General features: G+C 57.1%; 1 protein-coding gene and 1 long non-coding RNA gene across 8 annotated transcripts in view; one reads left to right on the forward strand and one right to left on the reverse strand.

The window, feature by feature from the left end:
- Window positions 1–1,170: 1,170 nt before the first annotated feature.
- Window positions 1,171–20,091, forward strand: PATZ1 (POZ/BTB and AT hook containing zinc finger 1). Of its 5 annotated transcripts, none has more exons than XM_060170852.1 (5): window positions 1,171–3,151; window positions 4,533–4,596; window positions 10,993–11,164; window positions 17,036–17,173; window positions 18,602–20,091. In XM_060170852.1, the coding sequence occupies exons 1-5, from the start codon at window positions 1,881–1,883 to the stop codon at window positions 19,018–19,020; spliced, it is 2,064 nt and encodes a 687-aa protein (XP_060026835.1). In that variant the 5' UTR covers window positions 1,171–1,880; the 3' UTR covers window positions 19,021–20,091. The 5 variants fall into 5 exon arrangements, with proteins under 5 accessions (XP_060026835.1, XP_060026836.1, XP_060026838.1 ...); XM_060170853.1 differs by having other exon boundaries at window positions 18,605–20,091; XM_060170855.1 differs by having other exon boundaries at window positions 17,101–17,173; window positions 18,602–18,787.
- The window catches only part of LOC132532389 (uncharacterized), a 37,646-nt gene continuing 23,366 nt past the window's right edge, over window positions 6,621–20,900 (reverse strand). For 2 of the 3 annotated variants that reach the window (XR_009544398.1, XR_009544396.1), the window contains exon 5: window positions 9,583–9,942. This is a non-coding gene — a long non-coding RNA (uncharacterized LOC132532389). Of the gene's footprint in view, window positions 9,508–9,582; window positions 9,943–20,900 lie in introns of those variants that run through there. The other variant, XR_009544397.1, reaches the window with a different exon arrangement.

A 20,900-nucleotide genomic window follows, 5' to 3' on the forward strand; every position in this document is an offset into this window, starting at 1 on the left:
CCCAGGGCTCCAAGTTGGGCTGCCTGGCAGCGGCCGCCAGCTCTTCCCAGGCAGATGAACCTCTGTGTCCAACCCGCGCGCGGCAGCATCTACCGGACGGCCGGGACAAAGCGCCCAGGCCCGCCGGCGGGGCTCATGGCCCGAGCGCTCGGCGACTCGCTGGGCTGCGGGCGCCGGGGATGCTCCCGACCTCAGGAGGCCAAAGGGTGCTCCCTGGAGGGTCCAGTACCCCCATTTCCCTGGGGTGCGCGGGGACCCCTGCCCCTTCCCATCGCCCTTGCCTCTATGTTGTCGCCTCCCCGAGCTGGTTACTTTCCGCTCCCTGGGGCACAAAGCTTGGCGTGTGGCGGTTTGGGGGAGAGGGTGGACGATGGCCTCGTATCCCCAGCTCTCCCGGGCGCGCAGCCCCTTCGGTTCAGTCAGTGAGCGGGGTCCAGAAGCAGCTCCGAAGGTTCGGCCTGCCCCCAGCCAGGACCCCGAGCCCTCTCTGGGGTTGGTAGCGGGGAGGCGCTTGCAGGCGACTTCTGGGGATTTCGGGCATCGAAGGGGGGCTCCGAAGGGTAACCAACGCCCGCTCGACTTACGGGTGCACATCGCTGGCTGGGGGGCCCACATCTGCGCCCCTCGGTCTCCCCCCACCCCCCGCCCCGTCCGCTCTCCGCCACTCTTGGCGGGGAGGGAGGGGCAGTGGGAGCTGGTTTGCTGGCTAGGCGCTTCGTTTGCATTGGTCCGGGGGGGCTGAGACTGCAGCCCCCGGCCCCGCGGGCGGGGTGGCGAGGCGGGGGCCGGACGGGGGCTCAGTCTGCGCTAGCATTGGCGGAGCAGGGGACTGGGGAGGGGGGGCAGGAAGCGGGGGGGAGCGGAGCTGCGGGGGGGGGGTGTATAAATAGGGAAGGGGGGACGTGCATCCTCGGCTGGGTGGGGGGGGGCTCGGGACAAAGAAAGTGGAAAGTTTGCAGCGCTGGGCGGTCCGGGCCAGGGATTCGGGTGCGCACGTGCAGGGCCGGGGGCGCCGGGGGCCCCCCAAGCCGAGCTCGCCGTTTCTTTTTTTTTTCTGCAAGCGGAGGGGGGGTGTTGTTGGTATCGCCCCCTCCTTCTCCTCCCCCCAGGGGTGAAAGTGCAAGAGGAAGTGCAGCCGCTGCCATCTTTCCTCCGCTCCGAACACACGGAGCCCAGGGCCGCAGCGCCGCCGCTCCGCCGCCGCCTTCGCTCGGCCCGGGAAAGGGCCCGCCCTACCGCTGCCGCCGCCCGCCCGCTCCAGCCTTCGCTACCGACTCCGCCCGCCAAGCTCCGGGACCCGGCCCGCGCTGCCGCCCCGGTGCGCGCCCCGCCGCCGCCTTAGCCTTAGCCTTTTGTTTCCTCCGCTCCGGCGCCCCCGCCCCGGCTCGCGCTTTGCAGGGGACGCAGCGCGCGCCCCCAGCGGGCCCGGGTAAAACCGCGGCGCGCGCGCCTGCGCGACAAACCCCTCCTCCTCCTCCCTGCGCGCGCGCGCGCGCGCTTCCCCTTGGCTGCGCGCCGGCGCCGCCTGGCGGGCGGGAGGGGAGGTGGCAGGCGCGTTTGCGGGAGGGGCGCACCTCTGTGCTCGCGTACCCCCCAGAGGTAGACCGAGAAGGGGAGGCGGGCGGGCGGAGAGGAGAGAGGAGTGCACGATCCAGCAGGGGTGGGGGCAGCTATGTGGGAGGTGGTGTGCCCTGCCGTCTAGACAGTCCGATCCGGGCAGGGGGTGTGTGCGCTCCGCGCACCTGCGAGACTACAGAGCCCCGGGCCGGCACGTGTGGGGAGTGTAGACACGTTCGTTGCACCCCGCTTCTTGCTGCCTAGGGGAAGGGAGTGGGGCTGGCAAGTGACGCGGCCCGGTTTGTGGGGAGGGGGCGGCGGCCATGGAGCGAGTGAACGACGCTTCCTGCGGCCCGTCGGGCTGCTACACCTACCAGGTGAGCAGACATAGCACGGAGATGCTGCACAACCTGAACCAGCAGCGCAAAAACGGCGGGCGCTTCTGCGACGTGCTCCTGCGGGTGGGCGACGAGAGCTTCCCAGCGCACCGCGCGGTCCTGGCTGCCTGCAGCGAGTACTTTGAGTCGGTGTTCAGCGCCCAGTTGGGCGACGGCGGAGCTGCGGACGGGGGTCCCGCTGACGTGGGGGGCGCAGCGGCGGCCCCGGGCGGCGGGGCTGGGGGCAGCCGGGAGCTGGAGATGCACACCATCAGCTCCAAGGTGTTCGGGGACATCCTGGACTTCGCCTACACTTCCCGCATTGTGGTTCGCCTGGAGAGCTTCCCCGAGCTTATGACGGCCGCCAAGTTTCTGCTGATGAGGTCGGTCATTGAGATCTGCCAGGAAGTCATCAAACAGTCCAATGTGCAGATCCTGGTGCCCCCTGCCCGGGCTGACATCATGCTGTTTCGTCCCCCTGGGACCTCGGACTTGGGTTTCCCTTTGGACATGACCAATGGGGCAGCCTTGGCAGCCAACAGCAATGGCATCGCAGGCAGCATGCAGCCTGAGGAGGAGGCAGCTCGGGCGGCTGGTGCAGCCATTGCGAGCCAAGCCTCCCTGCCTGTGTTACCTGGGGTGGACCGCTTGCCCATGGTGGCCGGACCCCTGTCCCCCCAACTGCTGACTTCCCCATTCCCCAATGTGGCATCCAGTGCCCCTCCCCTGACTGGCAAGCGAGGCCGGGGCCGCCCAAGGAAGGCCAACCTACTGGACTCAATGTTCGGGTCCCCAGGGGGCCTGAGGGAGGCAGGCATCCTTCCATGTGGCCTGTGTGGGAAGGTGTTCACTGATGCCAACCGGCTCCGGCAGCACGAGGCCCAGCATGGTGTCACCAGCCTCCAGCTGGGCTACATCGACCTTCCTCCTCCGAGGCTGGGTGAGAATGGGCTACCCATCTCTGAGGACCCCGACGGCCCCCGAAAGAGGAGCCGGACCAGGAAGCAGGTGGCCTGCGAGATCTGCGGCAAGATCTTTCGTGATGTGTACCATCTCAATCGGCACAAGCTGTCCCACTCGGGGGAGAAGCCCTATTCCTGCCCCGTGTGTGGGCTGCGGTTCAAGAGGAAAGATCGCATGTCCTACCACGTGCGGTCCCACGATGGGTCCGTGGGCAAGCCCTACATCTGCCAGAGCTGTGGGAAAGGCTTCTCCAGGTGAGGAATGGTGCCCATTCCCCATGACTTGTCCTATTCCTAACTCATGGACTAGCTCCTCTCCAAGAGCTGGGGGTGTGAGACTTGCAGGGGGCTCACTTGACCTTGCAGGGCCATGTCAGGTTTGGGGAGAGTGTTTTAACGGCCCTGATTTTGAGATGATGTGGCCAAGAACTGCTTTCTCTTCCCTCAGGGAAGTTCTCTGGCACTAGGCGTGCCCTACCATCTCTCTTCCTTGGGGCCTGTGGGAAGGGGCCGGATTCCTCAGGCCGCAGCCACCGGGCCTCACCATTCTTCTCCCTGGGCTCCCTTTGTGTTTCCGGCACCAGACGAGGGGCCCCCTCTGGGGGCGGGAGGCCAGGCTCCTCCAGCGACTTTCCCCGCTTGAATGGCCGCCGGGGGAGGGACCGAAACAAGTGCATCTGGGACTCCGTACGCTCCCATGCCTCCATGTCCCCCCGCACAGCACTGGCAATCCTGGGTCAGTAGACTCCGGCCTTGCCTCTCACAGCCCCGGGATCACGGGGCACAGAGCTGGGCACCCAGAGTCTCTTCTGAACAGCAAAGCCTTTGATCTGCTCTGACCTTGTGGCTCCAGAGCCCACCTGAACCCACAGATCCCCTTTATGTTCACTGGACAGAGAGGAAGGAGGGCAGGATGTCGTTTTAGATTGACTTTTTAGTGAGCCTGATAAGGAACTGAAGACTTGTCTGCAAGCAGAGGGTTGTTTTTCCTCTTAAGAGAATATTCAGAATAAAAGGCTCGTTTTAACTTGCCTGGGTACTGAGGGCCTTGTGTGTATGAACGTAGGGATGGAAAACTCCCTCAGAGGGGCCCCAAGCAGGAACCAGTCTTACCGGTCAGGCAGCCCCTGCCCACCTGCTCTGTCGGGCATCTGGTTTACCAGCCCAGCTGGGGGCTTAAGGCTTCATCCCTTGGCCTCTGGGGACTGAATTCCATCCGGGTGGCATTCATTGGCTGCTGTGGTGGGAGAGGCTGGGGGAGGGGAATGCTGAGTTTCTACGGGGCTTTAGTCTGGACAATGAATCACACATACCCCCTCCCGGAAAGGCTGCAGCAAGGCAGCCCAGTCTCATTCTAAAGTCCCCTCCTTGGGTCCTAGAAATCATTGAGTTTCTGGTGGGGGGAGGCGGGTAGGCAAGGTCAGAGACAAATGCTCACTCCCCTTCCCCCTCTAGAGAAATCCAGGGCAGAGAGGCCTGGGCCTCAGGAGCCAGAGCTGGGTGGTGACTTTTCTTTGTCATGCTGGGGTGGGGTGAGGGAGTCCTCTCCAGCCTTGTCGGGGCAGGGGTCTGGCCAAGCTTGTAGCCCCCTTTCTTAAGGTCTTGTTTTAAAGTCTCTTTTGGTTCTCTTTTCTAGGCCTGATCACTTGAACGGACATATCAAGCAGGTGCACACTTCTGAGCGGCCTCACAAGTGTCAGGTAGGGGCTGGGCCGGGGCAGAGATGGGCTGAAAGAGAATGCTGCTGTCCTCACAGCTACGGCCATGAGCCAGCTGCTGTGCGTGCTGGGCTGGCTGACTGACCACCGCTGTGCACACCTCCCCCTCTGTCCCCCCACCGTCTGTCTGCTCTTCTCCTTTGTTCTCCCCCAGCCCCCTCCCTCCCACTGCTGATGTCCCCTCCTTCCTGGTCGCTGGGTCCTGGTTCCCAACCCGTCTCTGTCTTTGCTCTGTTGCTTGGCTTTCCTCTCCTGGCGTTTGCCAGCTCCTTGGATGGTGGGCCACATTGGACAAGTGTCGTCCTGGGGGCACTGGCACCCCACTGGGTACGGCTTCTGGTTCCCAGCAGTTTGCAGGGGCCACCGTGGGGTGGGAATGGCTTCTTAAGGGCTCCTGGTGGTCCAGCCAACAACTCTTCCCCTTGTATGCCCAGCAGCCTGACCTGAGTTGGAGCTGCTTCTGGGTCCCCTCAGCTCAGAGCACCAGGCCGCAGGGGTGGGGGTGAAGGAGGCAGGGAGTGGTGCGATCACTGGCACCTGCTTAACCCATCCTGAGCCACGTGTGCACACAGCCAAGGGCTTCTGAGAACTGGAAAGCGAGGTGGTTTCCTGTCCTTGAGAGCTCTTTGTGTAGCAGTAGGTAGGGGAGGCTGGGCAAGATTCTCACCCTTGGTTTGTCTGCTTGAACAGTATCTGGGGGCTCTGTGATGCCCAGAAAATTGAGCTTCCTCTCCTGGCCACTGAGCATTCCTGTGTGGGTGGAAAACACACTTCTATCTTCTCCTTGGTCGTACCCCCTTTCCTGGGCCAAGTTCCTACCATCTGAGTGGGAAACAGAGTTGTGGGGTGTTTACTGCAACGTCTGATGGGGTGACCTGCTTCTCTTTATCCTGTTGGTGGCAAGGAGGAGGGTCTGGGGAGACCGATAATAGGGAGGGATGGACGGACGTGCTGTAGGTGGGGCAGAGAGCCCCCAGGGGCCAGGTGGGGTGGTGTTCCCAGACGGCCAGGAGACCGGGGGTGGGCCTGCTGGGATGCGCCTGTGCCTCGCTGCCTCCTCTCCCTCTGTCTCTCATCAGGGAGCACATTCTGACTCTCCCAGGTAGTGTGCTGAGCAGCCCAGCAGAGTAGGAGGAGCCCAGAGGGCAGTGGGGGCATGCCCGGTGGCCTGGGGGGGTAACCTGCACTCTCTGCCCTTTTTCCAGGTGTGGGTTGGGAGCAGCAGCGGCCTGCCGCCCCTGGAATCTCTTCCTAGCGACCTGCCATCATGGGACTTTGCCCAGCCTGCTTTGTGGAGGTCGTCCCATTCGGTTCCTGACACCGCCTTTTCCCTTTCTCTAAAAAAATCCTTCCCAGCCCTCGAAAACCTGGGCCCGGCACCCTCCAGCAACGCTCTCTTCTGCCCAGCCCCGCCGGGCTATCTGAGGCAGGGTTGGACTGCCCCAGAGGGCAGCCGGGCCTTTACCCAGTGGCCTGTGGGCTAGCCGGGGCCTCCCGAGAGGGTTTTCTGTGGAGGGGAACGGCAGTGGCAGTGGTCTGAGCCCCCTGCTTTTGGGAGAGGCCAGCAGAGTGGTCCCTGCCCACCATGCCCAGCTCCTCCCTGGGTGACTTGGACTCTTTCCCAGCTCAAGGACCCCAAATAGGGGTAGCAAAGGGCTCCTTCCTGGGTCCTCCCCATGGTCTCCACGTTTCTTTCTGGGCTCTCTTGGCTTGTTTTCCCTCTTTAGCAGATGGTACCCCTGGGTGTCTGACCTTGCCTGGAGGTTGATGCTTTCCTAGGAACTAAGCCACTGGCTTACATGCTTCCCCTCCCCTGGCATCACCTCCCCTAAGGGGTTTCTAGAATGGGGCCTGGCCACCCCTCCCCCCACCCTGGGAGTGAATCCTCCTCCAGAGGAGAGGAGACTCCGGCGCAACTCCAACTGGGCCAACCGTGCTGCCCTCGTCCCTTCCCACTCACACAGGTCCGCTTTCATTTTTGGCTTGTGAATTAGACTTTTGTGGTTTTGAGGTTTATTAGCAGGTCTGCTCAGGAACTAGATTAACCAGTAGCTTTACATTGGGTCATCCCAATATATGGCTTTGGGTGCTGATAAAGCAGATGTAGACCTCCGTCGGATCCCAGTGGTGTGCCCTTCAGTCCCCGCGGGCTCTGCGGGGATAATAGGAGTGATGATAAAAGTTTTCATTCTAACGTTTGAGGCTTTGTGTGTTTTGTCCTTGGTCTGTGTCATAACACTGACATCACTGTCCCTTGGTGTATGAGCCTGCTCCTGCCCTGCCCCTCCGACACACACTCTCACAAGCCTGCTGGCCCTGCCTCCAGCCCCACAGCCAGAACTCCCCTAACAGTGACCTGGCAGGTGCAGGTGAAGACGTGCTGCCTCTCAGGCTCTGAGCTGGCTGGCCAGGTGTGCCTGGGCTTTGTTAAACAGCCGGGGCATCTGTTTTGCATGGTGTGTCTGCTGAAAGTATCAGAGGTGAAGAGACAGCTCTCTGGGAGTTGGTTCCTTTAGCCCCTGGCAGAGTTGGGCATGGGCCATACCTCTCGGTCCCTCCTGATGCAACAGAGGAGACAGTAGGGGCCAGTTACAGAGACGGGTGCCACAGCTTGAGGGGAAAGGCCCTCCGAACGTGGGCGCATGGGGGCTCAGGCTTGGCAGTGACACGCAAGTCTCCTTGGGGTTTGGCCTCAGTGTGCTTAAATGGCCCAGATGTCCCAATGCTGCTCGATCTGTGAGTGCTGTGGGCTGGGACACTGACCCCAGATGGAGTTCAGCCTGAAGCCGAGAGGCTAGAACAGCTCAGACCTCTCCCATTGCTCCCAGTGGCCCCACTTCTTGGGGGCTGGTTGGGAGGTTTGGGCTGGAGGGATGACTCATTAGGAATTGAAATGGGAATAAGGGAGCTGACACCCTTGAGAAGAAGGGTGTGACAGCAAGGGTATGACAGCAAGGCCCATGGTGCTAAGCCCACATGCATTGCCCTCAGACTTTTCCAAGGCTATGGAAAAGACTACTTAAGATACCCCCTGAGGCTGCCAGGCTCAAAGGCCACCAAGAGTAGGTGTGCACCGGTGCCCCTGGTACCACTGAGGCCCCATTCCTGAGCTGTTCAACCCTTGGGAAGAAAAGCATTCGGAAGTCTGGGACGGGGAGAAACTGGCAGGGAGGGAAGGGAGCCTGGCTGGGGCTCAGTGTTGAGTGGTGATGAACCTCTCTGGGGGCTGGGCCAGGACCTGGCAGGTGCGCCTCCAGCAATAGCAGGCTGCCTGTGCGCAGGGCTGGGGGCGAGGCGGCCGTTCCCAGCACCACCGGCGATCGATTGGGGTGCTGATCCTGTCAGGGTCCCTCTGCCTTCTCCCTGCCTCCAGGACAGGAAGTGTTTTTCTCTTGAGTGGCCCCAGCATGGAGGTTCCGGGCACCCCCTTCTTTGAGATCCATCTCTCTCCTCAGCCTTTCTCTCCTTTCTCTCCTGGGTTAAGTGACCAGGCCTTTTATGTTTGGTGTTGTCTGAACTTCTGGCAGGCCTAGACTCGGACTTGGGCACTTTCACAGTTCAGAAAGCCTTGGGTACTCCAGCCACAAAGGGTCAATCCTGGCACAGAGAAGCCAACCACCATTTCAGCTTGGCTTTGTAACACAGTGATAGTTTTTGTTGCATTTGTGTTTCGTTTTGTTTTGTTTTCCCAGCAGCAGATTTACATTCCTAATTATGTTTGCTCAGGCTAAAGTTTGCTTTCATTCCTTGAGAGATAATCAATGGAGGACAGGGTGGGAGAACTCAGCCTGGTCTGCAGCTTTAATTTTGCTTAGCTAATCCCCCAAATGGATAATCCACTTGTGGATAATTGAAGTCTGGCTGTCCATTATCTTTCGTTAGCAAAGTATGACAGGCAGTGCTTTAAGGGACACATCCCAAAAGAAAGTTGGCAAGAGAAACAAGGCATCTCTTTCACATCCCTCTAGTGGCACCCTCTCCCAGGGGCCACAGAAGGTGGGATCCTGAATGTGTGCTTTCAGCTGCATTTTCGTAACACCTGGTCCATGGTTGGCTCCTTTGAGTTCTGCGGTGTAGACCACACTGCCTCTCGCCATTGTGGCGGTGGTCCTCAAGTCACTGTCTGGCCAAGCCGGCTCCCGTCCCCAGATAAATCGACAGGTGCACCCCTATCTCCCGCAGATGTTCACGGCACCCCTTACTCTGGTTTACAGTCTGGTGGGGCTGGGGAAAGATTCAGTTTTCCACCCACTGTGGCCTATGATTGGGTCACAAGGTCCCTGCCGGGGGGCCCACCTGTGGCCATGAGACCAAGCACCCATGGTGCTTTCTGAGTCACCTAAGTGCTCAAGTTTCCCTGCACAGAACCTGTCACCTCTATCAGGACAGCCCTGGCTACCAAGTACACTGATAAAAACTACCCACACCTTTTACCAGAAGCTACCTCTGCTGAGGCTGGAGGTGGTAAGAACACATGCTCAGGGGCTGGTTCTCAGTCCAGCTGCCCCGAGTCCTCTCAGGACCTCTGTCTGCCCGGCTGTAAATCGGGGAGGAGGGGAATACCCCAGGGTGGCCAGGAGGATCGGGAGGGCACTGGCCCGGCAGTGGCAGGGTGTTGCTTTCTCTAGTAGCTGAGCCCTGTGCTTTGTGCAAATTACTCTCTAAACTTAGCTCCCTCATTTGTCAGATGAATAAACTCAATATATAAAACATGAAAGCAGTACACTTGACCCTTGAACAACACGGAGGTTAGGGGCGTCGACCCTCCGAGCAGTCAAAAATACACATACAACTTAGTGTCGGCCCTCTGTGTATGTGATTCTTCCATGTCCGCGGTTCCACATCTGCGGGTTCAGCAAACTGCAGATGGTGTACCACCTACCATAGTATTTACTGTTGAAAAAGATTCGCATATAAGTGGACTCATTCAGTTCAAACCCTGGAAAACTGTTCAAGGGTCAACTGTATTTTGTTAGCATAAATTGTTCTATTCGAATGCGTAACATTTATTCAAAAGATAACGACTAAGAAGAGCTCAGCTGGTCCTGATGCAGACATTTGGGGTTGGGGTAGCAACCACGGTGTCTACTACCTCCACAGCATCGAATGCATTTGTTTCTCGCTCTGATTGTACAGTAAAGCAATAGATAGACGTTGTACATGGTGACAGTGTTCAGACGCTTACCTTAAGGTCTCAGGATCTGTTTCTGTTCAGTGGAGCCGCAGGAACACCCCCATTCTAGCCAGTTAACGGGGTAGCGGGTCTTCAGTGGGTTAACGTTTGGTCTGTGATGCAATTAAAGGTGAATGTTGCTTTCTCTTGTGGCTCTAAAATGGTAAACACAGGTACAGAGAAAAGAAATGAGTCAACCTTGACTAGAACTCCTGAGACATGTCCGTGGATCCAAAATAGTGAAGGTCACCAGATTCAACTCTCCTGAGGGCTTTCCCGACATTCCGTGACCTCCAAGGCTGGGCAGCCATGCAGGCCCGGGCTGGGGGAGAGATGTTGGGGGTAGACCCAGGACTGAGACCGAGTCAGGGGACCCGGGGCTGCCTTCCCAGGGTGTGGTACTGACTGCAGCTCCTGGCCGGTGGGGTGAGAGCACGGCCTGCCTCGAGGGCCACCGTGAGGATGCACTGCATGCGACGAAGGGCTCTGAAGGTGAAGTCTGGGGCCTGCCTGGCACAGTGGGGGGCACTGGTCAGTGCAGGGTGGTGCCATCCTTGTTGGCACCAGCACTGGGGTTCCACAGATGCCCCCGGAGCCTCCGGCCCTCACTCTCTGCTAATTTTCACATTCGCAAAATTGACACTGTCACTTTATGGGCTGCTTTCTCAATACAAACGCACACGGATATTATGAAGAGTAATCTCTGTGTTCTGTCCTGCCTTTCCTTTCCATTTCCCTGTGGCCACGATTAATGTCGCTTTTGAATAAAGTGAGTAAATTGGATTCTTTGTATAAAGTAACCAGGGGAAACCCAGGGTGGAGAAGGTGAAGACTGTTCCGTTTATATGCCAATAGCTCTTCTGTAAATTCACTTACAGCCAATGCAACAAACATCAGTTCTTAAATGTTTAAGAATGAAAAGCCCCTAGCTCTTTTGTTTTGCAGAACTCAGCCTGCCATGTAATGTGCATGTTGGGGGCCAGTGGGAACCAGTCATCCTAGCTCAGGGGTCCTGTGGGGAAGACCATGGGGAGTAGGAGCGGCTTACTTGGCATCTGGGGAGGAAGCCTGGCCGCATTCTGAAGTTCTCTTACACAGCGAGTCCCTGTGTTGGCCGGAAATGGCTTTGTGCCACAGTGTGCTCGGTAGGGAGTCAGGTGTGGACGCCAGCTTTTACCTCACCCCGTTTTCCTTTCTGCCCTCAGACCTGCAATGCTTCTTTTGCCACCCGAGACCGTCTGCGCTCCCACCTGGCCTGTCACGAAGACAAGGTGCCCTGCCAGGTATGCGGGAAGTACTTGAGGGCAGCGTACATGGCAGACCACCTGAAGAAGCACAGCGAGGGGCCCAGCAACTTCTGCAGTATCTGTAACCGAGGTAATCTCCCTGCTACTCCCTCATGTCCAGGGGATGGGCCTGAGCCCATGTGGGAGGCCGGGGGGTGTCTGACCACCCTGCTTCAGGCTCCACTCTGCACGGCCAGCCCTCCCTCCCTTCCCACTGAGCGATAAACACCTTATCCCCCAGCCAGCTGTTTGTCACCCTTTCCTTTCCAAGAAACCTGGGGTGCTTGGAACAGGAGTTGCCAGGAGCTCAGCAAGTGAGAACAGCAGAGAGTGTTGTTCCCAGGCTTGGGCCCATGACACACCTGCTGCCCAGGGGGCAGGATGGATGCGCTGAACTACTGAGGTTGGTGGGAGTCATTAGGCCCCAAGAGGTGGGAGAATGAGGGGTCCTGCTCAAGAGCTTTGCTGGCTGATCCACTGGCACGTGAAAGTCAGCAGCCAGGTAAGGACGTCGAGTCTGGAGATGTACAAGGGCCGAAACTCTCTAGCACAAATGGTCGGAAGAGCCCAGGCCCAGGTAGATTGTGGCCTTGACGAGAGCGGAAAGTGGCAGGTGCTCTGAGCAGGGCAGCATGCTTGCGGCTGAGGTTGGCCTAGGTGGCATCTGTGGCCCTGGTGTTGTGTTGGATGAAGTCTGTCCTGTCCCTGAGCTTCTGCCAGGGCTCGTTGGCTGCTAGAAGGGCTGAGGTTCGTGTTTTGCAAGCAGCGTCAGTGGAGGAGGCTGCGCCTTATCTGCTGAAGGAGTTGGGGCAGCTGTCTGGTGAGCGTGAGGATGCTTCTGCATGGTGCGCTTGCTTTGGCCAGGTGGGGACGTGGCTGGAGAGTCCTGTCTCCTGGGACACTCTTGTCGCAACACTTCTGGAAGTCTTGAGTGTGGCTTAGTGGATTGAACACTAAGCCAGGAGGCAGGGGACCCAGGGTTTAGCTGGCCCCTCCCACCTCACCCTCCTGTGTGACCTTGAACTCTCCCTTCCCCTCTCGAAGGCTCAGTCTCTTCACCTCTAAATGGGGTTGAGAACATCCCCCTTGCCCACCTCACAGGGCTGCTGTGAGGATCCCAGGAGACAAGGTAGGTGAAAGTTCTCTGAACCCTGCAAGCAGCAGCACACTTGGGAGGCCCTCCTTACACTTTGTAACTGTCAGGAAAGACACAGCTCGCTGACACTCTGCTTTGGACCAGGTGCAGCCCTCCTGCAGTCCTTGGCTGGAAACTTTGCGTCCTGTGCTATCTCCACATGCCCTGAGGTTGCTGGTGGAGGGAGCCTGCTGAGTGGCTGGGTGTTCTCTTGGTGCCCTGAGCTGGGTTCCTCCCGGGGACTGCACACCTGGGGTTTGCCTTGAAGGCCATTCGATGTCAACGTTTGTACCACCAGGAAACCTGCTGTGGAAGCAGGGAGGTGGTCAGAAAAGCTGCTTAAGCATCTGTCCTATTTTCTGATATGTCAATAGAGCCCTTTCTGGCAGGAGCTTCCTCCGGGGAGCTGGCAGTGGGGCTGTGTGTGGAAAGAGCTATCAGGCTGTGGCTGCCCAGCTCTAGGAAGAGATGGTTCCTTGTCTTGCTTCATCCCGTGGCTTCCTGGCCGCGCCCCCAACTAACTCGAGACCTGCTGCGACGGTGCTGTCAGCGGGCGTACTGTCGGGGTTTCAGGGTTGAAGTTCTCAGCCTGAGAGTTGGGGTCAGAGACCAGAGGCGGTAAACCAGTTAGGGCGGAGGAGGACGCCAATGAGGAAACAGAGATAAAGCCTGGATTACAAAGTGGCAGGGAGCTGAGTGGGGGACCCAGGGCCACAGCCCCTGTGGGCCCCACTCAGGAGGAAAGAAAAGCTGCGAGCAGCCGGGAATAGCAGGGAACGTCGACCCAGTTAGGAGACAGCTGATGTGGCAAAGCCCACAACTATTGTACATCAGGATTTGTTTTCCCTGGGCTGGTAAAGAGGACTTGGGCAGCAGCCACAGGCCATGTGGCCAGGGTGGGGGTGCCTGGAGAGTAGAACCAGAGCCCACCTTTCCTCAGAAAAGCCAACGCGAGATCTGGGTCGTAAGCAAAACAGCTTTGGGGGAATTCCCTGTCAGCCCAGTGGTTAGGACTCTGCGCTCTCGCTGCCTAGGGCCTGGGTTCAGTCCCTGCTCAGGGAAATAGGATCCCACAAGCCGCGTGGCCAAAAAAAAAAAAAAAAAAAACCCCAAAAGCTAAAACAGAAAAACCCAGCTTTGGGTTTTTCTGCTCCCAGAGTTGGAGCAGAAAGTCCCATTCCTCCAAGAAGACAGAAGAGGGCTCTAGTCTAAACCACCCTGGATCCTCAGAAGGAAGAGAAAACAATTTTGCTCTTCATCAGAAGAGAAGGAGCAGGATTCTACCTCTGGACTCATTTCTTCTGCAGAAATGGGAAAAGATGCCTCCCTTCCCCTCCAAAAAAGAAGAGGAAGGGGAAGGCAGTTTTTCCAGGAAGAGGATAGATCGCCAAAGACACTGAGACACTGGAATCAGAATGCAGGACGCTCTGGGCCGTCCTTTCAAGGCTGTGACTACAGGAGGAGCTGTAGGAATAAATGGATGTTCTCTCTACAAGGGTTCAAGCAAAGGCTAACGTTCAGCCAGCCGGTTAGCGGGTGAGACAGGATCAGATGAATTTCCAGGTGCCCTGAGATCCTCCAGTCCCAGCAGTTCTTAAGCAATCAGCTTAACCACCCATCCATCTGCCTACTTTCAGCCACGCAAACAACTCTTGCCTGTGAAGAACGGGAGAGAGGAGATGCAGCCGGTGGTCCAGCCCCACACTGGAGACAGATGACCTTGTCTTTGTCCTGGAGACATATCAGGACGTAGACCATCCCATCTGCAGAGAAGATAACTTGCAGTGGGAGGAGTATGATGGTTACAAAAGCCTGTTTCCGACGTTCAAGTTGAGGAAATCAGTTGAGTTGAACAGTGGGAAGGACTTGGTAGATTGCCACGATTTCCCTTCTTTTTAAGTTTCTGTAGCAGGGTCTTTATGTAGATGTGTATGTACTGGTGTGAGGGAGGAAGCGGGAAAGCGTATTGGAAATCGGTCTTTGACCGAGACAACACTTGCACTCAAATATCTGCTTAAAGGGTAGAGAAAGCCTTCTCTCCAGCCAGAGGCAAGCGCCAGTGGTAGACGCAGACAGCCTGCCGTCCCCTGGACTGAGCTGACCCAAGCCTACTTGGTGCCCCCCCTCCAGCACGGCTCAGTTGGGCACAGCCCCACCAAGGTGTGGACAAGAAGAAGGCCGTCCCTGACCCCTGCACAGATGTGGAAGCTGCCAAGGAGGGTTTGCTTCCAGAGTGTGAATTACAGCACACCAGGCAAGAAAATGCAGTGGAGAAGCAGTAGCCTCGTGGTAGCATATTCTCCGTATCTGGAGCGTGAGAGAGGGTGGCCCGTCGGTGGTGGTGGAGTCACGTGTGTGCTCAGTGTCCCCATCACTCTGATGCTTGTAGAAAGCTTCCTCTTTGGTTCTTGGTTAATCAGTGGTGAACAGGCAGGTGAGTTTAGAATTCTGGCCAAATGTGTCTGGCTTCAGAGATACGTTCACAGAAACTCGGCTTCTGTTTTACCCCAAAACTTGGCTGCTGAGCTGCTCTGTGTTTAAATTCTGGGCTTTAGGTGGCAACTGTGGATCCACGCCTACCACCCGCCATGTGGTTTTGCTATAGATAGTAAGTAGTCTGCAGCTGGGGCAGCGTCAAGGGGACCCTGCCACGTGGCCCCCAGACCATTTTTCGGGAGAAAACAGTGAGTTTTCATTGAGCATCTGCTGTGTTCCCCAGCACAGCTCTTCCCACAAGGAGTAAACATAATAGTTCCTGGTGCTCCTTCCCTCCTTTACCGTCCCTCTTGATTGCAGTGGCCCTGCCCTGTGGAGAGAGCTTCAAACCAGTTCAGAGGGCCCCGCAAGGGATTAAAAAACAAAGAAAAAAATTCCCTTCTAAAGTGGTATCATCGCATCAGTTGGAAAGTCATGATATTTCTGTTGGTTGCCAGGGCTGCAGCGCCATCCATGGGGCAGGGCTGAGATCCTCTGTCCTGTGAGTCTCATCTGCTCCTTCCTGACCACAGCCTCCCTCCGAGGAGTGTTTATATGGGACCCTCGTAAGTCAGTCTGTCCCCTGCTTGGCCCAGGCAGACCACTTGGTCACAGCGCAGGACATCGTGCTCTACTAGGCAGGGCAGGACAGCAGCATCTGGTCCAGGAGGGTCTTCTTTGTCAGGAAAGGAAGGAAGATTCACCCAGCCCCCCATTTCCCTCCAGAACCACCAGCTGCTACCATCGGGGGGATGTTTGTTGAATAAGATTCCCACATGGCAGCCTGTCTACCCGCAGCTTTCATTCTAATCCACCAACATGGCAGAGAAATACAGGAATGTAAATGGTGATAATGGAGCCTACTGCAAAAGTTGAAGGGATGTTTCTAGGGCCGGGACCAAGACACAGAGACTATTAGAGAGTCAGCCCAGTGGTGAAGGACCACGTGGTGGCACATGGTCCTGGGGTTAGAGTCCAGGCTCTGCCATTTAGCAGCTGTACATATGGCTGCAAAGCACAGAGCGATGCATGCGGTGCGCTGGGCCTGCACACCTCTGTCACTCCCTGAAGGTGACCTTTATTGTAGTTCCAGTAGCATTTGAAAGCCCAGGCCAATTCAGACTTTTTTCGAACAAGTCTTGTGCAGACATTACACAGTACTCTCCAGCCTCTGGCCCATTAGTAGTGGATCCCACTGCTACCCCGTGACTGTAATTTAACGAGGGAATGAAAGGACCCGAGAAAAAAAAAAGAAAAAAAAAAAAAAAAAAAAAGAAAGGACCCGAGGATGTGTCAGCTGCATCTGGAGTGGACTAAAGGGACACCATCTAGGCATAGCGCCCCAAGTGGGCCTTTTGCCGAAAAGTTTTGGTTCCTGCCGAAGGCACTTTTGGATCCTTGACTGTGGGAGGATTTGATGTCCCAGCTCCTTCCTGCGGAAACCCAAGTGGAAATCCTTTGACTGGCCCACCTGGTTCCATCTCCTCAGACTCGTGGCTGCTGTGGAAATTGGCCCGAGATCACTCTTCCCAGCCCGAGGCATCTCGAGGCTCAAACTGACTGGAGCATCTGGGTGGGTCTGGAGCAGATCCCAGAAGGTTGGATTGCCCCTCCCCCCAAATAAAGACAAGGATTGTGCCTATTTCTTCTTCCTTAAGTGAACCTGTTGGATCCTCCAAAACCGAACCAAGAAGACCACTGTGAATAAGAGATGACTGCACACCCCCTTTAACATAACTTCCTATTTTCATTGTTCTTCAAAAGGTCTAAACAGTTACTAAACCCAGTTATTCTGAAGGTGAGAAAGTTTGCAAAATAGAGCATGTCTTAACAGGTAGAAGAAGGGGGACTCCTGGAGGCATTTCTTTGGGATTTCATCTTGCCTCCGTCTGGCTTCTTGCGCAGATGGTTTGCCTTCACACGTGTTCAGCCGTGTTCTGCCGGCTGGAGTCCCGTGGCTGCCCTGGAGCCCCATGTACTTTCCCAACAGCATTTCTAGCCGTGGTCCCTGTAGCTGGTCTGGGACTGTGGACCATCCGTTCAGACCACTTGTTACTGAGGTGCCAAGCGAGCCGAGGTAGTTGGCCTCTGGCCCTGGCCAGAGTGGGATCTCAGGCCATCCCTCCAGGCAGCCTCCACAGCCTTGCAGAGCGGGCTCTGCAGAGAAGCCGACTCAAGGACAGTGCCACCCTCCCTCCTGAGCCAGGTGGCTCCTGTGGTTGCAGCGCCTTTGAGCCAAGGAGGGGCCCCTTCTAGGAGTGCTAGCCAGTGCGGCCAGAGGAGAGGCGTGGGGGAAGCAGAGAGGTGTCTGTGTGCCGGCTGCGGGATCTCATCTCCTTTTGTCTTGTTTAGGTTTCTCCTCTGCCTCCTACTTAAAGGTCCATGTTAAAACCCACCACGGTGTTCCCCTTCCCCAGGTCTCCAGGCACCAGGAGCCCATCCCGAATGGGGGAGCAGCGTTCCACTGCGCCAGGACCTATGGCAACAAAGGCAAGCGACCCCTTGCTCTGCACTTTGCTTCTCTGCGCAGGCTGTGTTGTGGGGGCGCTGGGCCGGGCGTGGGGAGGCGTGAAGGCTGCCGGCTTGCTGGCCGCCTCAAGGAGGCTTGAGATCTGAGTGGCAGTGGCCTCCAGGACAAAAGTCACAGTGGGGAATCTCACTCCAGGGCGGTGAGTGAGGCTTTAGGGCCCTGCCGAGATCCAGCCCCCGCCTCCTCTTCCCCAGCACCCTCCTCGCTCCTGGCCAGCCCCCACGTCCAGAGCCCTGCAGGGACGCCCCGGGCCCAGGGCAGGAAGAGGAGCCCTGCATGATGAGCCTCTGGGCCTGTCCATTGCCTGTGGCCCTTTAAGGATGGCGTGGAGCTGTGGCTGAATGCTTTCTTCTCCTTTGACCCTGTGGGCAGAGGGAGCCAAGGTCTGGCTTCCCCCTCGGTAGGGGTGGTTGGTTGCTGTGACCAGCCCTTTCTGGAGAGCCTCTGGCCGCGTTTGTGAGATGCATGGTGCCGACTCTGAGTTGGTTTGCGTAGAGCTCCCTAGGCCCCACCTCCACTTGTTGATTCGGGTTGTTCTGTGGTTTTTCAAGTCGTTGTTGCCTTGGGGATGACGCCAGGGGCTTGGCAGATGGCAAAGATGGCATGCTCCACGCTCCCATCACAGACTTCCCTTCCCGGCATGGCGCTCTGAACCCAGGCAGGAAGGAGCTCATTGTGGAGGCTTCACGTGTGGGCCGGGCAAGGCAGATCAGTGAGGGCTGTCTCGAGGACCACCTTGTTCTGGGCCCTGCGTAGGGACAGCTGGCCGATTGAGTTGTTTAGTTCCTTCTAAGCTGTGTGCTTTGGCAACTTGGCCTGGAAGGCTTCTGGCAGGCAGAGGCAGTGAGGGCAGGGCTTGTGTTTGCAGCGTTGGGAAAAGGACTGGCTCTGACTCAGCCGTCGATAGGGTCTGCCTGGGTTGAGGAGCCCGCGGCTCTGGTTCTGGCTTGCTAGGGTGCAGCCAGTCTGGTGCAGAGGTGAGGCCACTGGCGTACCTGCTCAGCATCATCACAACAGCTGTTTTACCCTCAGAGGCACCCAAGAGAGCACCTAGGAGCTGGGGGTCTTGGGTTGTCCTGGGTGGAGACAGAGGCGGTCCCCTCTCCATACCCTTCCTTGAAGCAGGCCGAGATGGTGGTGAGCAGTACACGTGCGCCTGCATGAAGAGTCCGCGGCGAGGGAGGCTGGCAGCCCCAGGCCCTGCTGTCTCACCCCTGTAGGCACGCCAGGCTCCCTGACTGACCAGCTGAACCTCTGTGGGTTCTGCTGGGCGGTGGCTGGCCATCGGCTGCCCTCCACGAGCCTGTGAGCTGGCCCCTGGCGACCCCTCCGAGGGGGCATCCTCATAGCCTGGCCTCACCGCTCCTCTGTGTTCTGTTTCCTCCTAGAAGGCCAGAAATGCTCACATCAGGATCCGATTGAGAGCTCCGACTCTTACGGTGACCTCTCGGATGCCAGCGACCTGAAGACGCCCGAGAAACAGAGCACCAATGGATCCTTCTCCTGTGACATGGCGGTCCCCAAAAACAAAATGGAGTCTGACGGGGAGAAGAAGTACCCCTGCCCCGAGTGCGGGAGCTTCTTCCGCTCCAAGTCCTACTTGAACAAACACATCCAGAAGGTGCATGTCCGGGCCCTCGGGGGCCCTCTGGGGGACCTGGGCCCTGCCCTTGGCTCGCCTTTCTCTCCCCAGCAGAACATGTCTCTCCTTGAGTCCTTTGGGTTTCAGATTGTTCAGTCGGCGTTTGCATCATCTCTGGTAGATCCTGAGGTCGACCAGCAGCCCATGGGGCCTGAGGGCAAGTGAGGCAGATGCTGCGTCCCCGCAGAAACGGCCACCGGGGACCGCTGAGAAATGCTGTGAATGCGGAGGGAAGTGGTGTCTTTGGGTTCTGTAGCTGAGAGATTTTTATTCGTTTTTAACTCCCCCTCCAGCCCTGTCACCCACCCCTAACCCCCAATGGTCTTTAGAAATAGATTCTCATCTGATACTCGGCAGAAATATCTGTGAGACCCGGTATGGGATGAGGGCAGAAAACACTACACAGGCCTCCAAGGCAACACCAGGGCTGGTTTCTCTAACAGGCGGAAGCTGGAGCTCCTGGTGCTCAGGCTTAGTGACCCCAATTCCACACCTGCACCTGACAGCATTCTGGGACCTCGGTGATTTTGGTCCCCTGCCCCTTCTCTAATCCCTCATTCCCCCTTCTCATCTCCCTCAAAAGATACCACAGTAGGGTCTCCGCCCACTTACACAATGCTGATGCCCAACTGTTTTTAAGGAAGCTGGAAGCCTACAGCATCCCGTGGACCATGGGGTGAGTGTCCTCTGAGAGCCCCCTGAGCTTGACCTTTGACCCGGAGGGCCCCAAACCTTTCTGAGCCCTGCTTGAAGGCTAGCATTTTGCCACTAGGACAAGCTTAGCAATCGAGGACACTCCTACCCCAAATTTCAGTTCTTAGGTGATTTTAACCATTCAACTTGCTGTTGGGTTTTAATTCTCTAATTATTATTATTATTGTTATTATTTTTTAGGACCAGTTGTAGTGAATTGCTACTGAAAGCTATCCCAGGTGATACAGAGCTCTTTGTAAACCGCAGTCACACGTTAGGGTTTAGGATTAAACTTTGTTTAGATGTACCATAATTAACTTGGCTAGTTGATTGTTTGGAGTCTATGGAAGAAATAGTTTTATGCAAAATTTTAAAAATGCCAGTCTGGTCAGGGAGGGAGGGGGTTTCAGTGCTGTTGGAAGGCAGGAGAGCTGGCAGGTGGGGACATCATACACCTCAGTCGTATCACACGTGAGCAAGCCAAGGTTGACCCTGTGATGTGAGTTGATCTGATCAGACTGTATTAAAAATGTTAGTACGTTACTCTGCTTGCTCCCCTGAGTCTGTTTTTTTCTCTGGGACCCAGAGGGTGGGCAGTCTGTGCCCCTGCACCTGGGTGGGGTGGGATCCCAGGAGACCTCTCTTCCTCTTCACTGCACCAGTCCCACTGGGATTGACAGGTGGGTGCTTCCCCTGCAGACTCAGCTGCCACCATCCACCCACCCGCTCTCTCCTGGTCTTCACTGCTCTGTGCCCCAGACCCTGGGGTACAGTGGTGCATGGGACACCCTTGTGGAGCTTAAAGGGAGAGAGGGAACCAGTAAGCAGATTTAACCACAGAGTTCAGATAGGGAGACATCCAAGGAGAGAAACGGGCAAGGGAGGGATAGTGATGGCGGGAGAGCAGGTAGGTGGTCCAGGCTGGTGAGAGGTGGGGGTGGGACTCTGGAGGGAGACCTGGAGCCAGAGAGGACCAAAGAAGCTAGGACCTAAGGGGGGATGTGGGCAGGGAGAAAACTCTCAGGGCGGCTCTAAGAAGCTCAGCAACTTGAGTCCCCCCTAACCCTGTGCTACCCAGAGGTTAAGTAAAAGGCTGCTGTACCCTTAGTGTGAATGTATGAGGAGAAGGGGAAAGAGAACAGCAAACAGACAAGAAGTGAGCACAATGGACAACTAATGGGAGCAAGAGTCAGAGCACGAGGGCACAGGCAGACTGTTGGCAGCCTGGGTGTCGAGGGAAATCCCGAACTAACAGATAGCATTTAAGCTCCAAACAGGTAGAAAAGAAAAGAGTGACAAAGGGAGAAAAATAAACAGACCGGGAGGAGCAAACAAAGCACAAAATGATTTAG

The sequence above is a fragment of the Lagenorhynchus albirostris genome, chromosome 14 (assembly GCF_949774975.1).
Source record: "Lagenorhynchus albirostris chromosome 14, mLagAlb1.1, whole genome shotgun sequence".
Taxonomy (NCBI): Eukaryota; Metazoa; Chordata; class Mammalia; order Artiodactyla; family Delphinidae; genus Lagenorhynchus; species Lagenorhynchus albirostris.